Source organism: Danio aesculapii, chromosome 14 (genome assembly GCF_903798145.1).
Source record: "Danio aesculapii chromosome 14, fDanAes4.1, whole genome shotgun sequence".
NCBI lineage: Eukaryota > Metazoa > Chordata > Actinopteri > Cypriniformes > Danionidae > Danio > Danio aesculapii.
Genome location: NC_079448.1, coordinates 25,450,769 through 25,473,585, shown reverse-complemented (window position 1 = coordinate 25,473,585; position 22,817 = coordinate 25,450,769). Strand labels below are relative to the sequence as shown.

Sequence of the window (22,817 nt, the reverse complement as noted above, 5' to 3'; positions counted from 1 at the left end):
ACACACACACACACACACACACAGCTGCTAAGTAATTTTATCAGTCCACTTAAAGTGACTAAAAACAATATCCACTAGAGATCATTATTAGAGAACGCTCTAAATTGTGCTTAGTCCTATTTGAAGTAATCCAAACAGGAGAAAAGAGCAGCTCAAGGATATTTCGTGAGTTACATATCTTCTCAAGCACAGTATAAATGAGGGGTTTTAAAAGAACACGTTACATTAGAGATCACTTTCAGTTTCCTCTCAGTTCTTGCTGTTAATCTGTACCTGATGGTCAATTTCTTTAGCCAAAGCAAGAGAAGCTGTTCATTCTAAACGTGAAAAGATGCAACATTATTGATAATTTTGAGGGATAAACTGGTCCAAACGTATTTACTTTTTTACATTTTTAATTTCTACAGCTTCCGAGAATCCAAAAGGAGCCATATATTGAGAAATAATGTTATGATGGCTGTTTTAACATTACGTTATGACTGAATTGCCTCTTTACAGTTCTGAAGCAGGAAATGTTCATAGGCCAATGACATGACCACATTGAACTGGTCTATAGATATCACATGGTCATTAAATAGTCACCCGCTTCGAATGTTATCACTTGATTGAATATGCGTTATCAGTGGTTATCAACTGATAGATTTGGGCCAGTAGGGGCCTTCTACACCTACTTGTTGTGTTATCATCCATCCACATGGTTAATCAGCTATAATAATAGAGACTCCAGATCCAGATCTGTTTTCACATTACTGTAAGGGTTGTGTTTAGGGTTGGAGTAGACGTTAATAAAATACAATTAATGGGAAATTTAATATTAATAGAAATAATTCTCCTTAACTTCCGGCTGCAGCCGTAGGTGATCTATAGCTGATTAACCATGCTGATGGATATTAGTAGCATACTAGTATACTATTTGCATATATTAGCAGTAGTAGGCACAGAAAGCCCCTACTGACCCATATCTATCAGCTGATAACCACTGATAACGCCCATTCAATCGAGTGATAACCTTTGAATTGACTGAAATAGTTTAAGTCCTCCTTAAAAGGCTGGTCGTCCACAAAAGATTCAGTAAATGAATGAGGACAGGATAATGTTGAGAATCTCAGTAACTGGGCTACTATAAGCGTGTGTTAATATGCATTTATTTTGAAGTAGTTCATTAGACATAAGTGATGGAACAGGTACATTTTGAATTAAAGTTCCCTAATTCACAAAAATAGCTTTACACTTACTGTAGTTAAAGTGCACACGATTAATAAGAGATTTGCAGAATAAACTCTCATGCAGCATCAGAGTTTACTATTTGTTACTAGGTTACCAATACTATAGTCAGCTGCTCAAACAACTTGATGTAGATGCACCTGATTCACATTTGGTATTTTTTTTCTTTTTTGCAAACTATGAAGACATTCACTTCATGTTAGGGATAAAGACACCTTATGATAAATAATAATAATTATTGTGCCAATATAAAACCAGCTTTACCCCAATGCCAGTTTTGGGGAAATATAATTCCTGCACCCGCTGGCCTGTCAGCAACTACACTGGACAAAGTGCATGTCTCCATAGAGTTTTCTAACTGGTGAATGACATGATCAAGTGTTATATCTATTCGGTAGACGTTGACTTAAGGTGGCGTGGCTTTGGATGGCAGGGTAGGGATGTAAAATTTTGAAGCTATTATGCTAACGATAGCATTCTGGCAGATCACCTACTGCACCTTTAAGTGACAGGAGCCTCTTTGTAAAAATGCTTTACATGTTTGTGTTCAGTTCACTTACATTCCACTTCATCTGGAGTGTCCGTATTAAACATTCATGGCAAAAAGAAATAATAATGAATTAGGGCTTGTTCGACGATGGAGGAAACAATCATCCTAATCAGTGGTGTAGTCCTTGCTATACGCACGTATACTCAGTGTGCCTACTTTTTTCAACGAGCTGTTTGGGTATTATGACTTCTGAGGATCATACTCTCGGTATACTCACTTGTTTTGGTGATTAGACTTCCCTAATTTTTGTGTATTGAGTATTGGAGTTTTTTCGAAGATCACAACAAATCAGCTGAATGAAGTCTCGCTGAAACGTTCAAGTAAAATGATAAAACAGCATGGGTGTCGCTTTAGCCCTCCTATATTTCCATTCAGCCCAAATTTTAAAAGTAGGCAAAGAAACAACGAAAGTCAATGTATCTTTGATTCATTTAATTTATATATATATATATATATATATATATATATATATATATATATATATATATATATATATATATATATATATATATATATATACATACACACACTGCACAGTTGTGGTTTGCTGACTAACTAAAAAACGCGTTCAGGAGCGGGATTCTGCCGCCGTTTTTATATCAAATTTAAAGGGGACTGAGGCGATCATTTAGTAGTGTACAGGTAAGGACCTCAACATACAGCGTCTTGCTGTTGAAGACAATTTGGACTGAAGTGACCAAACCTTTGCGAAGCACATGTTGTGTGGACAGAGATCTGGAGCAAAGTTTCATTAACTTAAGTGATAAAAGCAAGTTTAATTTATATGAGTCCAATGAGAAATATCCTGTTCCTTGTTAAACTTTGGAAAGACTGTTAAGAAGTCAGTAAAAGGTGGAGGAGGAAGAGTCGTGGTTCGTTTTCTGCAGCACCAGCATCTTTCGTAACACATGGCAGATTGAATCCAAATGTTTATCAGAAGCTCCTTCAGATCAGTTCATCAATCAATTGGCCAGCGATGTTCATGCAGGGCAATGACACCGTGACACAGCAAAACAGCTAAAGCAGTTCCTTCAAGCAGAAAACATCAAAATAATGAAATGGCAGCCCAGAGTCATGACCTTAACCTGATTGAAAATCTCTGCAAAATCAGTGGTGACAAAGTTCTGGCTAATAAACACTACCTAGCAGGCGCACAACATCAAAAGATGTTAATATTAAGTTAGATATAGGTCATATGTCTAGCCAGCGTCTAAGGATGACGTTATTTGACATCTAATAACAACGTCAAATTAAGTTGATATTTGGTTGATTTTAGGTTGTGTTGGAAAGGGACCAAAATCCAGCGTCTGATAAATGTAATAGTGGTAACGTCCACAGAGCGCCAAGGTGTAACATGATTAGACGTTGATATTTGGTTGATTTTAGGTTGGACATTGACGTCGGCCTGACATTGAGTTCTGATGTCGACCCGATTTTCATTTCCAAACAAAATCCAACATCCCCACCACGTTGGAGTACGTTGGGGTACAACATCAACATGACGTCATGTTGATGTCCTGTGCCGGCAGGGTACAGTCAGTGAATTGAGATGTACAGATGTGTTGATGTGTTGGACCTAGATACATCTACACACTCCTAACTGCTGTAACATTCATCATTTCTTTAAAATCATTGCTGTTCTTGGGAGTTTTTCCACAAAATAAAGGCTTTTGGAGATTAAATTCCATCACGTTTTAAATGATGAAGATTACATTGTTTCCAATAGAAATCAAGTGCTCTCTAATTTGGATCTCGACAGTGAGATGATATGAATGATAATATGATCTCCAGTTTCAATAATATTAAAGAGAACAAGCCATTAGAAATGAGTAAACAGAGCAGCTCAGATCAGTTGAGGACTGTGGAGATCCTGTGGTCACCAGCTTAAGCAGGAAGAACCTGAAGCTTTGAAAGGACGTGTGTGGTATAAATGCAGGTGAAGTTAGAGCAAGGCCTATATTTATCCCCAAATTCCTCCTTATATTAGCAGAGGTGCTGAAATGGGAACTTTTGAAGATCTTTTTAAAGGCACTGGCCTACAGTAAACTGCTCGTCTAATTAACAAATCCTCATAGATTTTTAAAAATCCTTTTTTTATTTAAAAATAGCAAGTTATTCAAACATTTACAGGATATGTGAACAAAAGATTCTATGCAACTGTTCTGCAGCCTATACAGAAGAGAAAGGAAATATATTCATGTTCTTTATACGTTTTTGTGTTGTTTTTTATACAAATTACAGGTGAAACGAGAAAAAGAAAATGTATGTTGACAGTTCAAGTCCTCGGTTCAGCCGACCCTGATTTTTACCCGATGAGTTTTTCACGTTGTGTGGTAGAAGCGCACAGTCTGTTCACATGGTGCACATACACACACTTTGACATGTGTGTACACATACTAAAACATACTACACACACACACCAAAGTCTTGAGGATCTCCGGGTTTTCTGAGATTTTTGAAATCCCATGGGCGGATGGACGCAGAGGGCTGGCAGATGATTGTTTATAACCCCTCTGGTCTATCGGCCACTTTGTTTCTAGAGAAAAGCCCAACCTGTGTCTCTACGCTGTCTTAATGCCTTCAAACCCACAGAACTTCCAGCGTTTCTCCAAACTCGCCCCAACGCCCGTCAACTCCTGCTTAAACGTGCAGGGCAGGCGACCCAAAAGAGTCTCCACTTCTGTGGTACTGATCTGAAACAACAAGAAAAATGATGATTAAACCACTCCAACTCCTTTTATATGCACAGTGGGGTCAAAGGATTACTGGAGAAATGCTTCTGCTTTTCTAGTACAAAGGAAGATTCATTTCATGTTTAATATTCACAATACAGATCATTTTGAAGCAACTATAGTTGTAATCAACTGCTAGATTTCACTAAACATGTTCATGTTTGGAACAACTTAATTATTTGTTTTAATGTTGAAAGAAGAAAGTATTTATCAGTAGTTTAAGAACATGTGTGAACAACAAAACACCATTTCTCACTCACTCACTCACTTTGGGTTTATTCCCTTTTCATGAGGAGTCACCACAGTAGAATTAACCACCATTTTAAAAAGACATACCTATAAACAGGAAATCAGATAATAACTTTTAAGTGCTCACTTAAATTTTATTCCCAGAGCTGTTTATTTCATTTTAATAGCACATCTGGCTTACATCCTCCTAAAACCCACAATATCTGAATCCCAGACTTGCGATCTCAGATTTTTGCACCTCACTGTAAATAAGCGCACCTTGACTCTCAGAGCTCACATGCGATGTGAATTGTGTTCTTCACAGGATCATGAAACCCACTTTGAGCAGCTTATCGAGTGGCAGGCAGTGCGACGTGAATGGCGCTTTATCAATTAAACCCTCCCACTGGAGCGCATTGTTTTTACTGAAAACAAGCAGGAGTGTTGATGAAGATATGAAGGCAAGGAGAAGGAGAGCGTGGGCACTGACAGCCAGAGGCCTTCAACTCAAAACCCAAAAGATATAGAGCCTCATTTTCACCCTCCATCTGTAAGCGTAAATTAGTCACCGTGCGACAGCAAAAGGAGAGCGAGTGAGGGAGATAAAGCCGGAAAATAAAGAGTAATCAACACCACGCTATAGGAGGATGAGCGTTTTATTCCAGCATTAAACATTTTGGCAGGAAAAGCTTGAGGACTGTATTTGAGAAGAGGAAGATGAAAGTGTGTATGTGTGTGTGTGGTCCTGCTGTGAGTGCTTTCCACCATCAGCATTCTCTGTCTGCTCAAGGCCTGTTTACTCAGCACAACATTACAATGGTAATTGTAGAGCGCAATACGCTTTCACTCTCTGTGTGTGTGTGTGTGTGTGTGTGTGTGTGTGTGTGTGCAGGTGTTGTAAACAGCAGTAAATACATTTAGTAGAAGTGAGTAGCCTGTGTGTGTGTGTGTGTGTGTGTGTGTGTGTATTAAAAGGATAGTTCACCCAAAACTGAAAATTCTGTCATCATTTTTTCACCCTTCACTTGTTCAAATCCTGTTTGACTTTCTTCTGTTGAACACAAAAAATGTTCATTCATTCATTTTCTTTTCAGCTTAGTCCCTTTATTAATTCGGGGTCGCCACAGCGGAATGAACCGCCAACTTATCCAGCACATGTTTTACACAGCGGATGCCCTTCCAACTGCAACCCATCTGTGGGAAACATCCATACACACTCATTCGCTACAGACAATTTAGTCTACCCAATTCACCTGTACCATATGTCTTTGGACTGTGGGTTTCCGCCGGAGCACCCGGAGGAAACCCACACGAACACGGGGAGAAAAAAATCCATGCAAACTCCACACAGAAATGGCAACTGACCCAGCCAAGGCTCGAACCGGCGACCTTCTTGCTGTGAGGCGACAGCACTACCTACTGCGCCACTGCGTCGCCCACAAAAAAAAGATACTTTGAAGAAAGTTGACAACCACTGACTTCCATAGTATTTGTTTTTCCTACTATGGTTGTCAATTGCAATTACAGGTTTACAGCTTTCTTCAAAATAAATTCTTTGTATTTAACTGAAGAAAAAAATCTCAAAAAGGCCAAGTAAATAGAACATTTTCATTTTTTTTGGGTGAACTATATTTTTAAGGATATAAATGATAGTCAGTATTGCCGCTCCCTATACGCAGAGTACGCAGGCTGCATAGGGCATCAACTCCGGAGAGGGGAACCATCTCGGTTGCTCAAAACCTTTTTTTATTTAATAATATGAATATGAACGGAGTGTAATTAAAATATATATTGATAATATGTTGTTAAATAAATAAATAAACATGTGACATAATTTTTTTCCGCGAGCGGTGCGGTCCGGTCCACTTATCTTTGCGGCTGCTAGCAGCATGTAATTATAATTGGTGCAAGTTGCAACTCTATCCCCGGTAAAACAAAACAGCAGTCTGGAGCCGAGAAATGGAAAAAAGGACAGGATGAATCGCGGGCATCACTTTCAGGTAACTTATGTCCATGAGTATATTAGTGTATATTAGTGTTCAAGTATATTAGTGAGGCTCATGTTTAAACTTCTTCACAACTGCACCGAATCTGCCTTATTTGTTATTGTTTACGTTCAGTTTCTTACTTTGCGGCTGTGCATTGTGCTTCAAACTATGACAGGACATGTTCAATGACTTTTTGCGTTTGGCGCTCTTCCTCATGTTGCTAATAATTACACCAACTCAGTTATTTTTATTAACTTGTGCAATACTTTACAATTCTGTTTGCACACCAGCTACATACACATGCACTGCACAAATATTTCACTGTATGTATTATTTATTGTTATATAGTTATTATATTATGTTATATAATTATATAGTATATCATTTTTGCAGTTATCTTTGCTTATTCTTTTTATTATTTCTGTACATTTTTTATTGCTGCTGTTGTTACTGCTTGTATCACAATGAAGTCTCTTTTGTCTTTACATTAGTGGATTGGTGTGTTTTAATAGGCCGGGTTTTCATTTTTGTACATTACAATATAAAATAACAAAACTGACTCATACTGTGATTTCTGAACGATTAATAATATAAAATGAGTCAAATTACTGTAAGCCACAGGCCATAAACCAGTTTATTGCATGAATTCATTAATGGTAATTTTTTTCTGAATGTTAACCAAGTTTACACTTTTTAATTCTTAAAAAGCACAAATGTCTTTGATTTACACTGACAGCATGGGTCAGTGTTTGTCACCATAGATTATAGTGCAAAATAAATCCACATTTTGGTTGTAGTTTGGACCAATTATGAAGAGTGCTTGACTAGCCCATTGTTTTAATAGTATGTCATGAGTTTTTCTGTATTGTATTGAATTTCTTCTGTATTGTACATGGAGGTTTAATGGTGAAATTTGTCACAAAAGAAGATGAGGTGGAATGACCAGCACTGCTCCAGAGGCACCAGCAGCTGCACAGGTACAGACACACAGGATGCAGCACTGAGGACCGTCCATCTGTACAGGTACAGAGAGGGTTTATTCCTTACCTTTTGTAAATGTTGGAAATTGGGATGCTTCGGCAGAAGACATGTCAGTGTTTATTTTGATCTAAACTATTATTTGGTAATGTAAATATTTGAATGTTTAAGTATAATTTTGAGTGTTTATATGCATATTTATGTATATAAATAAATAAATACATGATTAAATACATATGTTTGTGTGTTTTTGTTCCTCAGTGGGGGCGCCACAGTAAAGTTTCGCATAGGGCACCCTTTTGGCCAGCAGCGGGCCTGATGATAGTTAACACTTTTATTAGAATTAGGGGTGGGGAGATTGATCCTAATATTGACAGAATTAATACCAATGCTAGCACTGATTAATACTAGCCTGATGAGATTGATGCTTTAGTTAAAAGCTTGTAATCTATACTATAGTACACGGCTCCCCTTTTATCGAAGTGCAGATGTGTCAGAAAGAACAGTCTAATCATCTGCTGCGGTTATACAGATACATGACTTTATCACTTCTTGTTGCCAGTGGCTGACCGTTAGGTCACTACTGGGAATTTCTAGTTACATTTGTGAATGAAGTTCTGTTAAGTACCCATTCAAGTGAAGTAAGAGTGCACACACACTGTGTTAAGGGGCACTTCAGCTGGGTATCGAAGATGGAGACAGTGTGGTTTCATTCACTCCCCACCTTCATTTCCTGCTAGGACTGGGAATCGAACCCGCAACTTTTGATCACAAGTTCATCTCCCTAACTAATGTATAGAATAATGTATAGAATGAATCAGTTGTCTTGCCGCAAAAAAAATAATAAACTAACATTTGAGGACAATTGTTATATAAACCGCCCTATCATACACCCCGCGCAATAAGGCACAAGACGTGCGTGGCACAATTTGTTGCTGTTTTCAGACCAGCGCAACCCTATATTTCACGTTTTGTGCCATGTTGTTTAAATAGCAAATCTATTTGAGCACTCTTTCAGTTTATTCATGACAATTTGCATTTGTATAATGTTCTTATTATTATTAGCAGTATTATTTATTATATGCATATTTATATTTATTTTAATTAAAACAAGTTTGGATTTGTCCACCTATCGGGTTTTGGAGACGTATGCATCACCATAAGGGGATAAGAAAAGGATGTGTGTTTGGATAGAACTCGGTTTTTCTAACTCCGTTATTATTGTTTATTTATTCATTTGCTGGAAATTAGAACTGAATTTAGAAATAGTTTTGAAACAAATCACTGAGATTAACAAACGAAATTAAAAATGTAGGCTAATAGGTGTCTTCGGTGGAGTGCGTACAACACCGTTTCCTTATCCATGAAAGTAAAAGAGTAAAGTAAAGAGTAAAAGTAAAGTAAAGAGAAAGGAAAGAGGCAGAATGGAAGAGGCTCATTCTTTACCCTCGCTCTGTAGATGCTCTGTTTAACTGTTTTCTCGCTAGTGAAGCATTCAGTTTTTACACTTACAAAGTCCACCATGTTAATAGCAAATGTGCCATGACATGACGCAACTGGCTCTTAAAGGGAATGGGAGATGAGCCTCTGATTGGTGTAATCCATGTTATTCTCAAAATACACCTATAACTCATTAAGAGAATAAGCACAACCCTGTTAGACCATGCGCAGGGGTGCAGAGCATATTTTTCCATCTGTAAGATAGCAAAAGTGGTTTCGGACATGCCCTTAATGCTTTTACAACAATGAATCAGGAATTAATTCATGAATTTGACCATCGTGGCTATATATCTAAACATAGTGCAAAGTCTGGCTGGGTTGACAAAACAATCTAAGAAGCAATCTTGTTTTTCGTTTTGACATAAGATTATTTTTCTTATGCCATTGGTAGATTATTTTGCTCGTTTTAAGAAAAAACTTACTTAATCATTGCTTAATATTTCTGAAAACAACAATATTTTTTTTTGCTTGTCTAGAAAATGCTTCTTAATTTTAAAAATGTTTAGATATTTGGACTAGAAACAAGATAAGCTAAGCATTTTTTAGCGTACTTGTAACCCTGCATACATTAAAGATGAAGTGCTTCTTTACTTTGAAAATTAGTACTGTTTATGGAAAAAAAGTTTTATACGTAGTCCATTTGTGTACTTCATCAACTACTGATCACAAGTCAGTTTCGATATGTGAAATTCTGAAATCACACCAACAAAACCAAACAGCAGAGGCGTGATACAAAAAAAATATGACACTGCTTCTCTGTGAAATGTTGCAAAGACAAATAAGTGAGCCTAATTTAGTTTATCCAAACTGTCTGAAAAGAAAGACATCAAAAGTTTTATGTGAAGAACAGCACAAACATTAGCAAAGCCAGCGATTATCTGTTCTCCTGTGTGACCCATCAGACTCAAGATGCTGAATCGGAGCGATGATGGTCACAATTTACTGTTATATGTGACACTTTTACAGCACATTTAATTGTCAGTAAGTACTGCAGCTGGATTTTATTGAGGGTCATAAATAAAACATGGACGCTATTATTTCATGGTGCGGATTCTGATGAAGCGTATTTGTCAACATTGCAAGCTGGAATATAATGATGCTATAAAGCACAAAACTACTGAAGTTAAATAAAAAGGAAAATTGCATCGTAACTAACTAAAGCTACACTGAATATCTAAAGTCAAAATAAAATGTAGAAAAGTATTTATTAATAATAATATATATATTTATTAATAATAGATATAGTAGGCATTTATTAGTCTCCATTAAAAGGTTTATAAATCTAAGTATTTTATGCTTTTAAAATGCAAAACTATACTGTTTTTAGGGCATATTTGTATATTATTTTGTTTTTGGGGCATAAAATACACATCAAGCATGGAAAGTGTGTGTGGGAATGTTTCATACCTTAGTGTCCAGCCGTTGTAAATAGGAACAGATATATTCAATGCTGGCTCCGAACGGATGGACATGAAGAAACGTTGAGATGATTCCTGTGGAAGCAAAGCCAAATATGAATCATTGACAGATCGGTCTGTAAATGTAAGATTTCTTCCAAAACCTTTAAGAAGCTGCCATATTTTAAAGCCACATAATAACTCTAATAAACCTCATAAATGACTCATTTTTACCATCACAGCAGATCATAATATAATATTAGAATAACTAGACATGCCATGTTTTCAGACATGTTTATACACACTGAAATAATGCTGGGCTGTTGTAAGCAAACATTAGGTCAAATATGGACAAACAAGTGTCATTTTTTTGCGTGGGGAAAAGATTTAGGTCACAAAATTGACGATACAGATTGGTCTGAAATATGTAACAATTTGTATTCTAAATGTACTTCATTGGGTGCTCATGAGCTCAATTATAAATTCATCAACAGAGTTTATCTTACACCCTTACGTCTGAAAAAAAATTATAGAAACTCCTCTGATCTTTGTTTTAACTGCAAAAAAGGCAAAGGAACATTTCTTCACTGTTTTTGGTATTGTGACAAAATCCTCTCTTTTTCTACAAGGACTCTTTCAGATAAAATTCAGTTTTTCTCTAGAATTGTATTTGTTGTATGGCGGAGTAGAGAATGTGTTGGACTCCCACACCAAACATTTGTTTTTAATTTTAGTCTATCTGGCAAAGAAATGTATACTTTTATTGTGGTCATCTCCTCAGGTACCCTCCTTTAAAATGTGGTTGTCTCAAGTGTGTGCGTTATTTCCACTTGAGAAACTCATCTATGATATACATCAAAAGTCAGATGACTTCTGGCAGCTATGGACACCTTTTTGACATTACATCAATAATTTCTCCTGATTTTCTATTCTATGGTATATATTTTTTGCTCCTAGCTTGACTGTATTACCATGTTAACCTGTTTGTATAATTCCCCCTTTTACTATTTTTTACTTCCACTATATGACCGAGACTGTATTTGTATGTGCTGGTCTATCAAAATAACCGACGACTAATAAAAAAAAAAAGTGTCATTTAAATTTAATTGAAAAAATAATCCAATGTTGGATTTGTCCAAATTGGACCCAATGTTGGGTTATGACAACAAGTTTTTTTTTTTTTTTTGAGGTTTATTCATTTTTATACATTACAATACCAACGTTGCTGCTTAAGAAGCGTTAAGAAATCAGTATTCAGTGAAATAACCTTGGTTTTCTGTCACAACAAATGACAACATTTGCCATTATGATCAACTTATAAAAAATGCTGTTAATGACAACATTTGTAAAACGTCTGATCCTGATGTTGAATAGTATACAACTGACAAATATTAACATATTGGATACCAATTAATATATACTGTATCCTATACTGAGAGTTTGCACCTAAAGCACCACAGTACCAACAGAACCATCCAAAAAGTGTATTTGTTTAGCGAATCTAAAGTATATTCAAAATAATCCTGGGTTATAAACTTCATGGTTTAGCATTGCATTGAGAAAAATAATTATGTTGTTCAGAATGGAACGTACCACGCTGAATGAAGGTTAAATGTATGGGTCACCCAAAAAAGAACATTTACTGATCATTTACTCACCCTCAAGTGTTTGCAAACATAAGGGAAGATATTTGGAAGAATGTTGAAAACATGAACCCAGCCAATTATATTATTTCAAGAGTTAGATATTGCTTAATAATAATAGAAGGTTTGGCATGCTGTACTGGGAGAAAACCAAGCACAGGGCTCCCGCGTGGCCAATGAGCATGTAAGGGGGTACGAGATCAGGTAGTTCTCGAGAGCTCCCCCTGGTGAAGGAGGAAAGGTGGAGATGAGGTGGATGAGGGATTCTTCAAACAAAATGAAGATGTGAGAGTAATGCTAGTCGGGCCATTTATAGTGAGTTTGAAATTATCTGATTAGCTTACTAATGATTACAGATGAGAGACCAGCTGCAATCAATCATATCACATGCTCCTCTCGAAATTAAGGTGCGATCAAACTGGACTTTTCTCCCCATAGACTTCCATTCATACGCACGCGAATGCGTCAGACCGGAAACGCAGGGTCATGCGTCAAGTTTCGCATGTCGCTGCGGTGCAAAGTTCAAGCTTGGTGAACTCTGACCTGCGAAATCGCATCACTTGACTGCGTGAGACCAATCAAGGATCAAAACATGACCTCTCTGGACAGAAATGTAAAATAAGGACCAATCACTTGCGTTTTTTAATGTCTAATCATCTTGTTTAATCCCGCCCCTTTTTGCAGCGCCGTACGACAGAATTTCGCACACACAAACTCCAGTGTGACTGCAGCTTTAGTTAGTGAAACTTTACTTCATTATTTCAAATTGCAACATTTGTAAAACTATTTACATAAACCCTAATAAATCAAGATCATTTTCAGGGGGTCTCTTCATTTTCTTCATACCCATCTCTCTATATTTTTATTTACTTTGTGTTTAAACAGATATTTATGTAAATATTCTGAAATACGACCCTGACCAACAAAACTAGTCATAAAGGTAATTTGTTTGGATATTGAAATTGAATTCGTTCATCAGAAAGCTGATTAAATAAGCTTAACACTGATTTATGATTTGCTAGCATAGTTGGCTAATATACAACGATTTGAAAATCTGGAATATGAAGGTTCAGTTTTTTTAGTTTTGGTTGAAAAATCACCTTTAAAATGAAGTCCTCGGCAATGAATATTAGGTTTTGATGTATTTGTGGTAGGAAATGTCCAACATGTCTTCATGAAACACAATCATTATTAATATTCTAATGATTTATGGCATAAAATAAAAATCTCAAATATACCAGTGCAACTTGAGACAGATTTTGTGGTCCAGGGTCACAAATATTTAACCATTCAATATAAATATTTATTAACACACACTTTTAAAATATTCTTCATTTAAAAATGAAAAAACTAGCAGTGAATATCATTTCCAGAATGCACTATTTTACATTACATCTCTTCCTCCACCTTGGATGATTTTATTCATGTTGCACTGAATTTTGGCATTGCCTGCTCCACATAGGATACAATGCAGCCTCAGATCTTGGCCCAAATGCGACATTCTAGAAGACAGAATAATTATTGAACTGAAAGTGTGCCTATGAGGCTTTAAAAAGCAATCTAAGCAGGCAACTCGCTCGGTTTTTGGAACTGCATCGGCAATTGATATTTCCAAGCGCTTGATTTGCAAATGATTCCAAGTGCTTGAGGTGTTTTCCCTCAAGTGGATGTCCTCATCGGCTAACTCTGCCTCTTGAACTTTCTAAATGATTATGAGTGTTTAATTGCAGTTTTGATGCTGTTTGGCGTAATCAAGCTTGTTCTTCAGCCTACCGAGTGCTTCAGACAAACAACGTATGGAATAACAATAACAGCTGCTATTAGCACTTCTGGCTTCAATGCGATAGGTGTGCGCTGATAACTCAATTATTCTGAATGCATTACGATGAGATCAGGAAAGCAAAGCAGCCCCCCAGAGAGAAGCGCACAGGTGCCGCATAGTCAATATTCCATTAGTCTTGATGGACTGTAGATATACTTTATATATTATACATGGTTTCATTGCAGTATTTGGATTACTATGCCTTTCCATTTACACAGATTGATTCAAAGCCAAACATTGTTAGGGGAAAGAAAATGGACCTAGCATAACATAATGCTGTGCTTCAGTAATTAATGCATGGCTGGTGGAAGATATAATGCTTTACGTGCTTAAATAAACACTCAGAGCTGGCAGCTGTGCTCTGTACTTCAACAAAAAAAAAAAAAAAAGGAAAGATCTGACAATATTTAGTCAACCTCATGTCAATTTAAAAATGTGTGATTTGCTTTTTCGCATATAGTGAAGAGCTTCAGCTTTGACTTTACAAAATCTGCAGTAAAAGAATAATGTAAACATCCAATAAAGGGCAAACATTTACACGATTATATTCTGAGGCCACATATTTAACACATTATGTTTAAAAAACATGCCCTTTATGCACTTCTCACTTGCATAACAGTGTGTCAATGGCCAAGTTCACACCTGATGTATTTTCCAGAATGCATTCAAAAGTGGATAATGCAAAACACAGGTGTAAACAGAAACTAAAATGTTTTGAGGTTATCCAGATCCAGAGGTAGTAGAAGATGCATTGCACTGGGTTGCTTTTATAGTATTTATAGTATTACTATAGTATATAGTACCACTTATGTGGTTGAATGCACTCAAACAGCCACTAAAGACCACCTACTCTCTAAATGTGTTGTGAGAAAGCACACCAAAACAAGGTACATAGATTACAATTGATTGTCTGGACACAATTGGTCACAATATATGCGTTTGGACATACCAGGTGGAAAAAAATGTGTTGCACCAGGTTTGTAGTCAGTGGTTATTTAACTACCACAAAGAGGAAGATATGTACTGACTTAGTACATACTACAGTTCTCAGCATAATTGAGTACACCCCATTTTGAAAATAATTATTTTTATTCATCCATTTCTCAGTGTATATAGGCAATGTATTTTGGTGCATTTAAACGAAACTGATTTATTAAACAGATATATTAAAATAATATGTTAGTTACCAAACATATTTAGAAACAGAAAGATAATACAATTAAATTCAAGCAAAATACTGCAAAAAAAAAAATACAACCAACAAAATTTTAACTAAATTTGTAAAAAAAAAAAAAAAAAAATTGTTTCTCTTAATTTTTCTTCTTTTCAATTTGTATTTAATATTTTTCTAGAACATAAATTTGGGTGTATTAGTTTTTGGACCGTTAACATAAGTTATTTTGTTAAATGAGCTCCAGATTTGGCTTCAGTATTGACTAATCTAATGTACATGCACAAATATAATATTGTATATTAAAACATGAATTAAAATATATATTTGTGAGGGGTGTACTTCTATATGCAGAGCACTGTTTATATCTATAACTGACTGTAATTCAGACAAAGATATGATATAACTATGTGGGTGATTCGACTGAGAATCACACACAGATTGAGATCGAGAATTGCAGACACATTTTAGGTTTGTCCTTATATTCTGGTCAACTCTGTAACATTGATTTAAAAAGGCAAAATCTTTAAAGCAGTGATATAAAAAGCATGCAACTTCCTCTGATTTAAATTTTCTAGTGAGAAATTCTGAATGGTATTGAGTCATGGCATTATTCTTTTCTCATAACTATGTACGAAATGTTATTATTTACATTAGTACATGAATAATGTCAACTCTGTTATTATGATAATTCAGTGAATGTCTTGTTCACTTTTTAAAAAGCTAAATTTTTATACAAGGTATCTGGATTAAGTTAAAGTACAAAATGGTGGAAAATGTCAATTCCATTATCATAAACTCTGCTGGTTCAACCATTAGTAACAGAATCACACATTCACTATCACATTTAAGCATTTGCATTATTTTACATTATTAATGATTACATTATTGTGGACAATGTTTATAATATGAAACTGGAGAATATGGATCTATTTATTTTACTCTTGCTTGCTAATAATAGTCAGAAGTTCCGAAATGTTCTTATTTTAACTGTATGTAACTATTGTTTAGCACTTTGGGTTTAAGTAAAGCACATTAAAAATAAAATGCATTATTATTATTATTGTTCATTTCTTTTAATCACATAATTTCTAATTACTGGTTATGGTATATCCTGCTGAAACATTCAAATAAAGCCATATCTAAACGTATATGGCTGATTGTTAGCTTTAATTATGATATTAATAGTGATGTCAGAGTTTCATTCTAATCCTGCATGTGAAATAGTATACAACTGACAAATTTTTCTTCGAAATAATCTTGGTTTATAAACTCCATGGTTTATTGTTGCATTGAGAAACTGAATAAATGTTGTTCAGAATGGAACCACTCTGAATGCATAAGTTGAAGGTACAGGTCACCCAAAAATTAAGGTTTACCAACCAGTTACTCATCCTTAAGTGGTTGCAAACCTGCCTAAGATCCAATGTTGAACATCAAGGAAGATATTTTAAAGAATGTTGGAAACTGGAACCCACCCAAAAATACAACTGTACGTAAGTAAATGGCTGTTGGTTTGTACCGTTCTTCAAAATATCTTCTTTTGTGATCAAAAGAAGTGAAGGATTAGTATATAATGACAACATTTTTATTTTTTGAGTGAACTTCCCCTTTAATAGATATATGTTCCTGAAGGCTTTCTCATGCTTTTGTTTTAAATAAAATATGACTTTTTTTCTACTTGTGAAAGAAACCACACCTCATGAAAGCCTTATTTTTATATAAGCCATCTGCACATATAAAATGTGTTACGTAAAGATGGATTGCACCAGGTTTGATGTCAGCGGTGCACTGTTGTATTGAAGCTCTTTGGCAGATAATGACTTATATTTCAGTCTGTTTCTCAGACAAATCTATAAGGCATAAGGGAAAAAAAATGAGTGCAGTTGCGCTAGAGAATGAATGCAGTTGTCAATCAGATGACAAAAGGCATGTACTATAGTGGATTTATCAGTAAAAACTGATCATATTGGTATTGTAGTACTTTCAATACAAAATTTCACGTTTAATGCCGTATGATTGGCTCATCATTCGCACTATAATGGGCCATTAGCATCCATATAGGCTGCACAGGGGCAGAGTGAGTGAAAGTGGATGAACGATACAAAACAGTCTGGCAGCTTAGAACAACTGCCGTATGAACAGATCAGATGCTGTCATGTGATGTGGCTTCTCTGTGCTTCCAAAACCACATTTCATTTACTACAAGAAAGCACTATCACAATGCACTTCTCAACCGCATTACGTCTGGATGCAGGCTCGGCGTCTGACAGGAGCTCCACCTCAACCACAGCATGAACTGAAATTGATCTGATGGAACAAAAGAGGCTGACGGCGAGGCTCATGGAAAGTTACCCAGCACATACTCCACTAGAGGTTACTGAAGCTGCTTTCTTCATCAGAGTGCAATGTGCCGGACAACAGCACGGTCAGCACTCTTTCCGGTCACTGGACTGGCAAATAAGCCAAATAAAATACAAATAAAAAGCTTGACAACTGTGCCAAACGTGCTGTGGCAAGCCAATTACTGAACACAACAAAGAGAATGATGAGTGTTTTTTACTACACACTTACACATCTGGATTATATCTTCCTCTTATGGGATGGCAATCACACTGTAAAAACATTATGTTCTTCCTCAGTGTCTTTGTCAAAGGCTGAATGCGATTCAATGCCCTGACGAAATTCTTTAACCCTTTATCTGGCGAAGAAATATATATGGTAACTTCAGTGACATTGATTACTTCATGTAATCACTGATTACTAGGGCCAGACGGAATCTGCAGACGTTTTTTGCTATTTCTGCGGAGAATTTTGGTAAAAATCTGTGGATTTCTGTGGAATTATTTTAGGAGTATCAGAAATAAAACCTTAGTATGTGAAATTAAATAAATGTTAAAAAGATATAATTTTTTTATGTTTAAAATCCAATTAGATTCACTTTGGTAAACAAAGCTAGTCTCTCATTTAATATATCTACTAAAAGACTGCACATAAATCAGATGAACATTTTCATATTAGTCAATAATATTACTGTAATTCATTTAAAAACTGAATAAATATAGATTTACACACATTTACTTAAGTAAATAAACAATTAATGATGGGCTAAAAATCTGCGAAATTCTGCGGAAAATCTGTGTGGGCCTACTGATTATTGTACTGTATGTAATCCAGTTCACGTTGGGCTGGATAAGCATGTTGCACGTTATTCTGCTATAACAACCACTTGGATGTACCTTATCCTAAGGGTGTAGAATTGGCATGGACAGAGGGGACATGTCCCCACCAATATCCAGCAATTAGTGAAATGTCCCTACCAATAATTCAATCAACTTCAAAATAAAGTAATGCTCCGTCAACGCTTAACCTACAAGTCAAGTTCAGCCTAATACTATGAACCAAGTCTGTGCAATTAATCAAAATTCTGTTTCAATTTTGGCCTCCATGATTATAATCGGGAACAATAATCGGGATAAAACAGTTAAATTGCATCTCACACCTTTCTATATTCCTCTACATTCATACCTCCTCAAAGCCAGACTGCAGTAAAATCATGTAAATTGACTTTTGCAAGATGGGACGGGATGTTATTTGTATTATTAAGTGTTTATTTTATATTATTAAGTACTTTATTCATGTTTTTAAAAGCATGAAACAGAATTTGTGCTGCTCAATGCATGCACTCTAGCAATGTATGTCCTCAACAATCTCGAGTGTATCTACCCCCATGCCTTATCCAGCTTATTACATGGCTACATGCCACAAAACGTACAATTTGGACACAAAACATCGTTCTGAGCCGTAATAGTTTATGAATCCTGTTAAACACAAAGCTGAATGAAAATGGCTATATGGAGCATACACTAATTTACGTGTTATTCAGTTAGGCTGCATGTACACTGCATGGTTCAAGTGAATCAATTCAGATTTTTTTCTCCCATGTGGCACAGACAGGATATGGCACATATACATGTGTAAGCAGGAAAAAAATCACATGGATTCTGATTTACTCAAATCAGATTCAGGCCTTGTTTATATGTAGAAATTTATCTGATATGAATCAGATCCGTGCCCTCATGTCTGCAGTGTAAGTAGGTACAGTAAATCGGGTTTTTACCTGTCAATATGAGCAGCGCGTCATTAAAAACCAAAGCGGATGACGTCAAATCTGACGCTTTTAATTCAGAACAGACTTCAGCAGAGTCGCAAACCTTAAATCTCATACACGAGGACTAAAAAAAAATTTATTTTGTCATATAGCACAAGTATTTAAACATGTAAACGAGAAAGAGAAAGAGAGAGAGAGAGCATAATAACCAATATAAACTATATTATCTATTGCATACATCACATTCATAAATCAAGCCATGGACATTACATTAAAATTCCTACTGGCTTAAAAAGGTCTAGATTAAGATAAAATGGCCAAATGAGAACTTTTCTGTCATAAGCTCTAGTAAAACAACTAGTCGAAGAAAAAAAAATTAAACCCTGCAAACTTGTTTAAAAACAAGAAAAATGGGCGCTCTTTTATTGTCAGCTGTCAGTCAACGCTTGCTCTTTTTTTTCCTAGTCATTGCATCTTTGCCGTGTGCTCTGTAAATGCAGACAATCGAATACGAATTTTTTTTAATAGATGATGTAAGCTGGTCATCAAAAAAAATAAAAAATCGCATACAGTCACAAAATCACAATTGACCATCAAGATCTGCAGTGTAAATGAAGCCTTACAAGATGACACAAAACAGACAAACATAAATATGGATGTGTCAAAAGCATTCGAAGTACCCGGATAAGCTTCTGTTATAAGTTTCAGTGGTTGTTATCTGGGAATCCAAATACCCTAGAAAGTCAAAATTGGTAAAAAAATATTCTGTAATTTTTTGTGCAATGTATTTTGCATTTGTTTTACGTGACTTCATTGACTATTAGAGTAAATAAATCCTTTAGATTAATGTGACGACATGATAAACATGTTATTTATCTTAAGCAATTTGAGCCAATTCAATGATGTTGACTTAAAACAAGACAAAAACACAGAAGAATATCTTTTTTTGGGTAGTGCAATTTCCTGTTTTGAAAAATATTTGAGCCTAAAGAAATGCACGTATAATAATTTGCATGTAAGTGAAGTAAGGCTACGTTCATACTGTGAAACTTAGTGCTCAAATCAGATTTTTTCTCAGATCTGATTTTTTTTTTTTTTTGCATTCAGTAGCTGTTCACATTGTTGTTATAAATGTGGTCAATAAACTGACCCGTATGCGCAAAAGTACAATTACGGATAGCAAAAAAATATCTAATTATGCACACAATGTGTATACTCTACAAAGCACATTGTAAGATTATGCTTAATATGATTATTGCCCTTTTCACAGACAACCGTGGTGTATTTCATGAACTGCAAAGTGTTGTCCTGCTACTACCAATGTGTATTTTGCCATTTGAAACCTAAAATAAGTCTCTTGTAATTGAAAACAGTGCCTCCTCCTTACCCCCTGACGCTGGCACTGTACCCACTGTACTATCTTACCCACACCAACCGACGCTCTTCAGCTTCACGATCAACCCGCACCCCAATGGTTAACCAGATTGGTCAACAAGCACCAGTTTTGCCTTTAAATTATTTTTCAAAATGAACAACCAACTTTCTGTGATAAAGTAATTGCTCTGTGTGCCATTCTACTATGCTGCTGAGGAGATGATGTTTGCTGGACAGAATGATGACGCATGTCGCTCAAAGATTATGTAAAAGTCAAATAAAATCTGTTCACACTGCAGTCACATTGCAAAACATCAGATCTGTGTCTGATTTAATACCACATATGAAAGTGGCACAAATCTGAGTTGACAAGATCAGATTCCATGCGGTTTAGGCTGTTCACACAAGCTATGTTTCCATCCAAAAATGTGAATTAACCTTATGCGCAAAACTGGATTATCGCATTAAAGATGTGTGAATCAAGCAACGTTTCCATCCAACGAGTCAAAGCAAACAAAATGGCTAACTGGAAGTAAAATCAACAGTAATAATGGAATTTGCTGCGATAAGAGAAGCTGCGTGAATCTTTTCTTCATTTAATAAATGACTTGCACCTCAGAAGGCAATCCTGACACGCAGTGAACGCGCGGTGGTGTTTGAAGACGTGAGACACGGAGCACAGATGCTCTTGATTCTGGTCTATTATAATAACACTAATACTGAAATGGTTAAGGAGTTTAAGAACGACCAAAACAACATTTCAAATGTTTTACAGTGTGCTCAGCCTGCTGGTTTGTCCATTCGCACACATTTTTATCATCACATGACCTATGATTATCACAAAATCACATCACTTTTTTAATGCACGTACTGGAATGTGTTCAACAGTGTTTCCATTGCAGTTCATGCACATCCTTTCTTATTGAATAAAAAGTTTATCCTGCTCAGTTATGCACATATGATTGTTATGCACATTTTCAAAATGTATGCGCATCTTGGCATTTCCACCAAGTTTTTTATGCGCATATCCAAAACGCATATAAAAATAGGTGGATGGAAACATAGCTACTGTCAAGACAAAAACATGTGGGCAAAAAAAACATCAGATTCAGGCCACATTTGCCTGCAGTGTGAACGTAGCCTAATTGAAATTCCGAGGCACTTCTACTTTTTGGCCACATTACCACCTCAGTTTGTGCATTCATTTTTATTAATTCAACACAGTCGATTATTTCTTCTTTTCTAACTGTTTCTCAAAGTACTGCAAGCTGTCTACGTAGACAGGAGTTTTTCTTTTTTGGCACGACTCTCTGTCTTTCACTCTTTCTGGGTGTGCTGTGGATAACATGTTAAAGTTCCTCATTAAAAAGCATCCGAGGTGACTCATTTGAGCCTCATTTGGTCAGGCAATTAACACCTGCACCCTTGCAGAGATAGCTGTGGATGATGAAAATAATGAGAAGTGGATTTTTTTTTACAGCCTTCTGTCTGATTAGATAAAGTGTGAAAAGAGCTTCCAATTGCATGTATTGTTGTCCCTTGACACTCACCCACAAGCAGAGCCTCTCTTTCTGACTTCACCGGACTGGGGGGACCTTTTTCCGGCAGGTTCTCCTTTTCCTGGCTGCAGGACACCACCGCCGTCGTAGCTTCCTATTGCGAGAAAAAACAACAAAAAAGAAAGTTGTTTTCTTCTCACAGGCCCTCTGCTCCTCCTCTCATTACCCCGGGCCTCTGACGGGCCTGCAATCTAGTCGCCCAGTTGTGTCAGAGTGATTTATCCTGCGACAAATAAAGTTCTCCTGCGCTCGATTGGCCTGTAATGATCTGTCATGTTCTGCGAGAGGATGGAGGAGGGGAAATGGGACAACAGAAGGGGTGTAGAGTGCAGCACAGAAAGGAAAATGCAGAGAGAAAGAGCAACAGAGAGAAAGGAACAAAAGGGTGAAGAGAGAAGAGGAGAATAACAGACACTTCATGAATAGGGTGCAAAATAGGATGGATGAATAGGAGCTGCAACTTTTCCCCCAATATATAGTCAGTGAATAAAAGGCCATTAAAAGGAGTAGCTCTACAGTTGAAGTCAAAATTATTAGCCC

At 36.2% G+C, this 22,817-nt stretch overlaps 1 protein-coding gene across 4 annotated transcripts in view; it reads right to left on the bottom strand.

Moving 5' to 3' along the window:
- Positions 1-3,884: 3,884 nt before the first annotated feature.
- The window catches only part of enox2 (ecto-NOX disulfide-thiol exchanger 2), a 412,131-nt gene continuing 393,198 nt past the window's right edge, over positions 3,885-22,817 (bottom strand). For all 4 annotated transcript variants that reach the window (XM_056472047.1, XM_056472048.1, XM_056472050.1 and 1 more), the window contains 3 exons: positions 22,269-22,371; positions 10,608-10,693; positions 3,885-4,467 (listed from right to left, as the gene is read on the bottom strand). In XM_056472047.1, the coding sequence (XP_056328022.1) occupies positions 4,336-4,467; positions 10,608-10,693; positions 22,269-22,371 (321 nt within the window). In that variant the 3' untranslated portion in view covers positions 3,885-4,335. The remainder of the gene's footprint in view (positions 4,468-10,607; positions 10,694-22,268; positions 22,372-22,817) is intronic.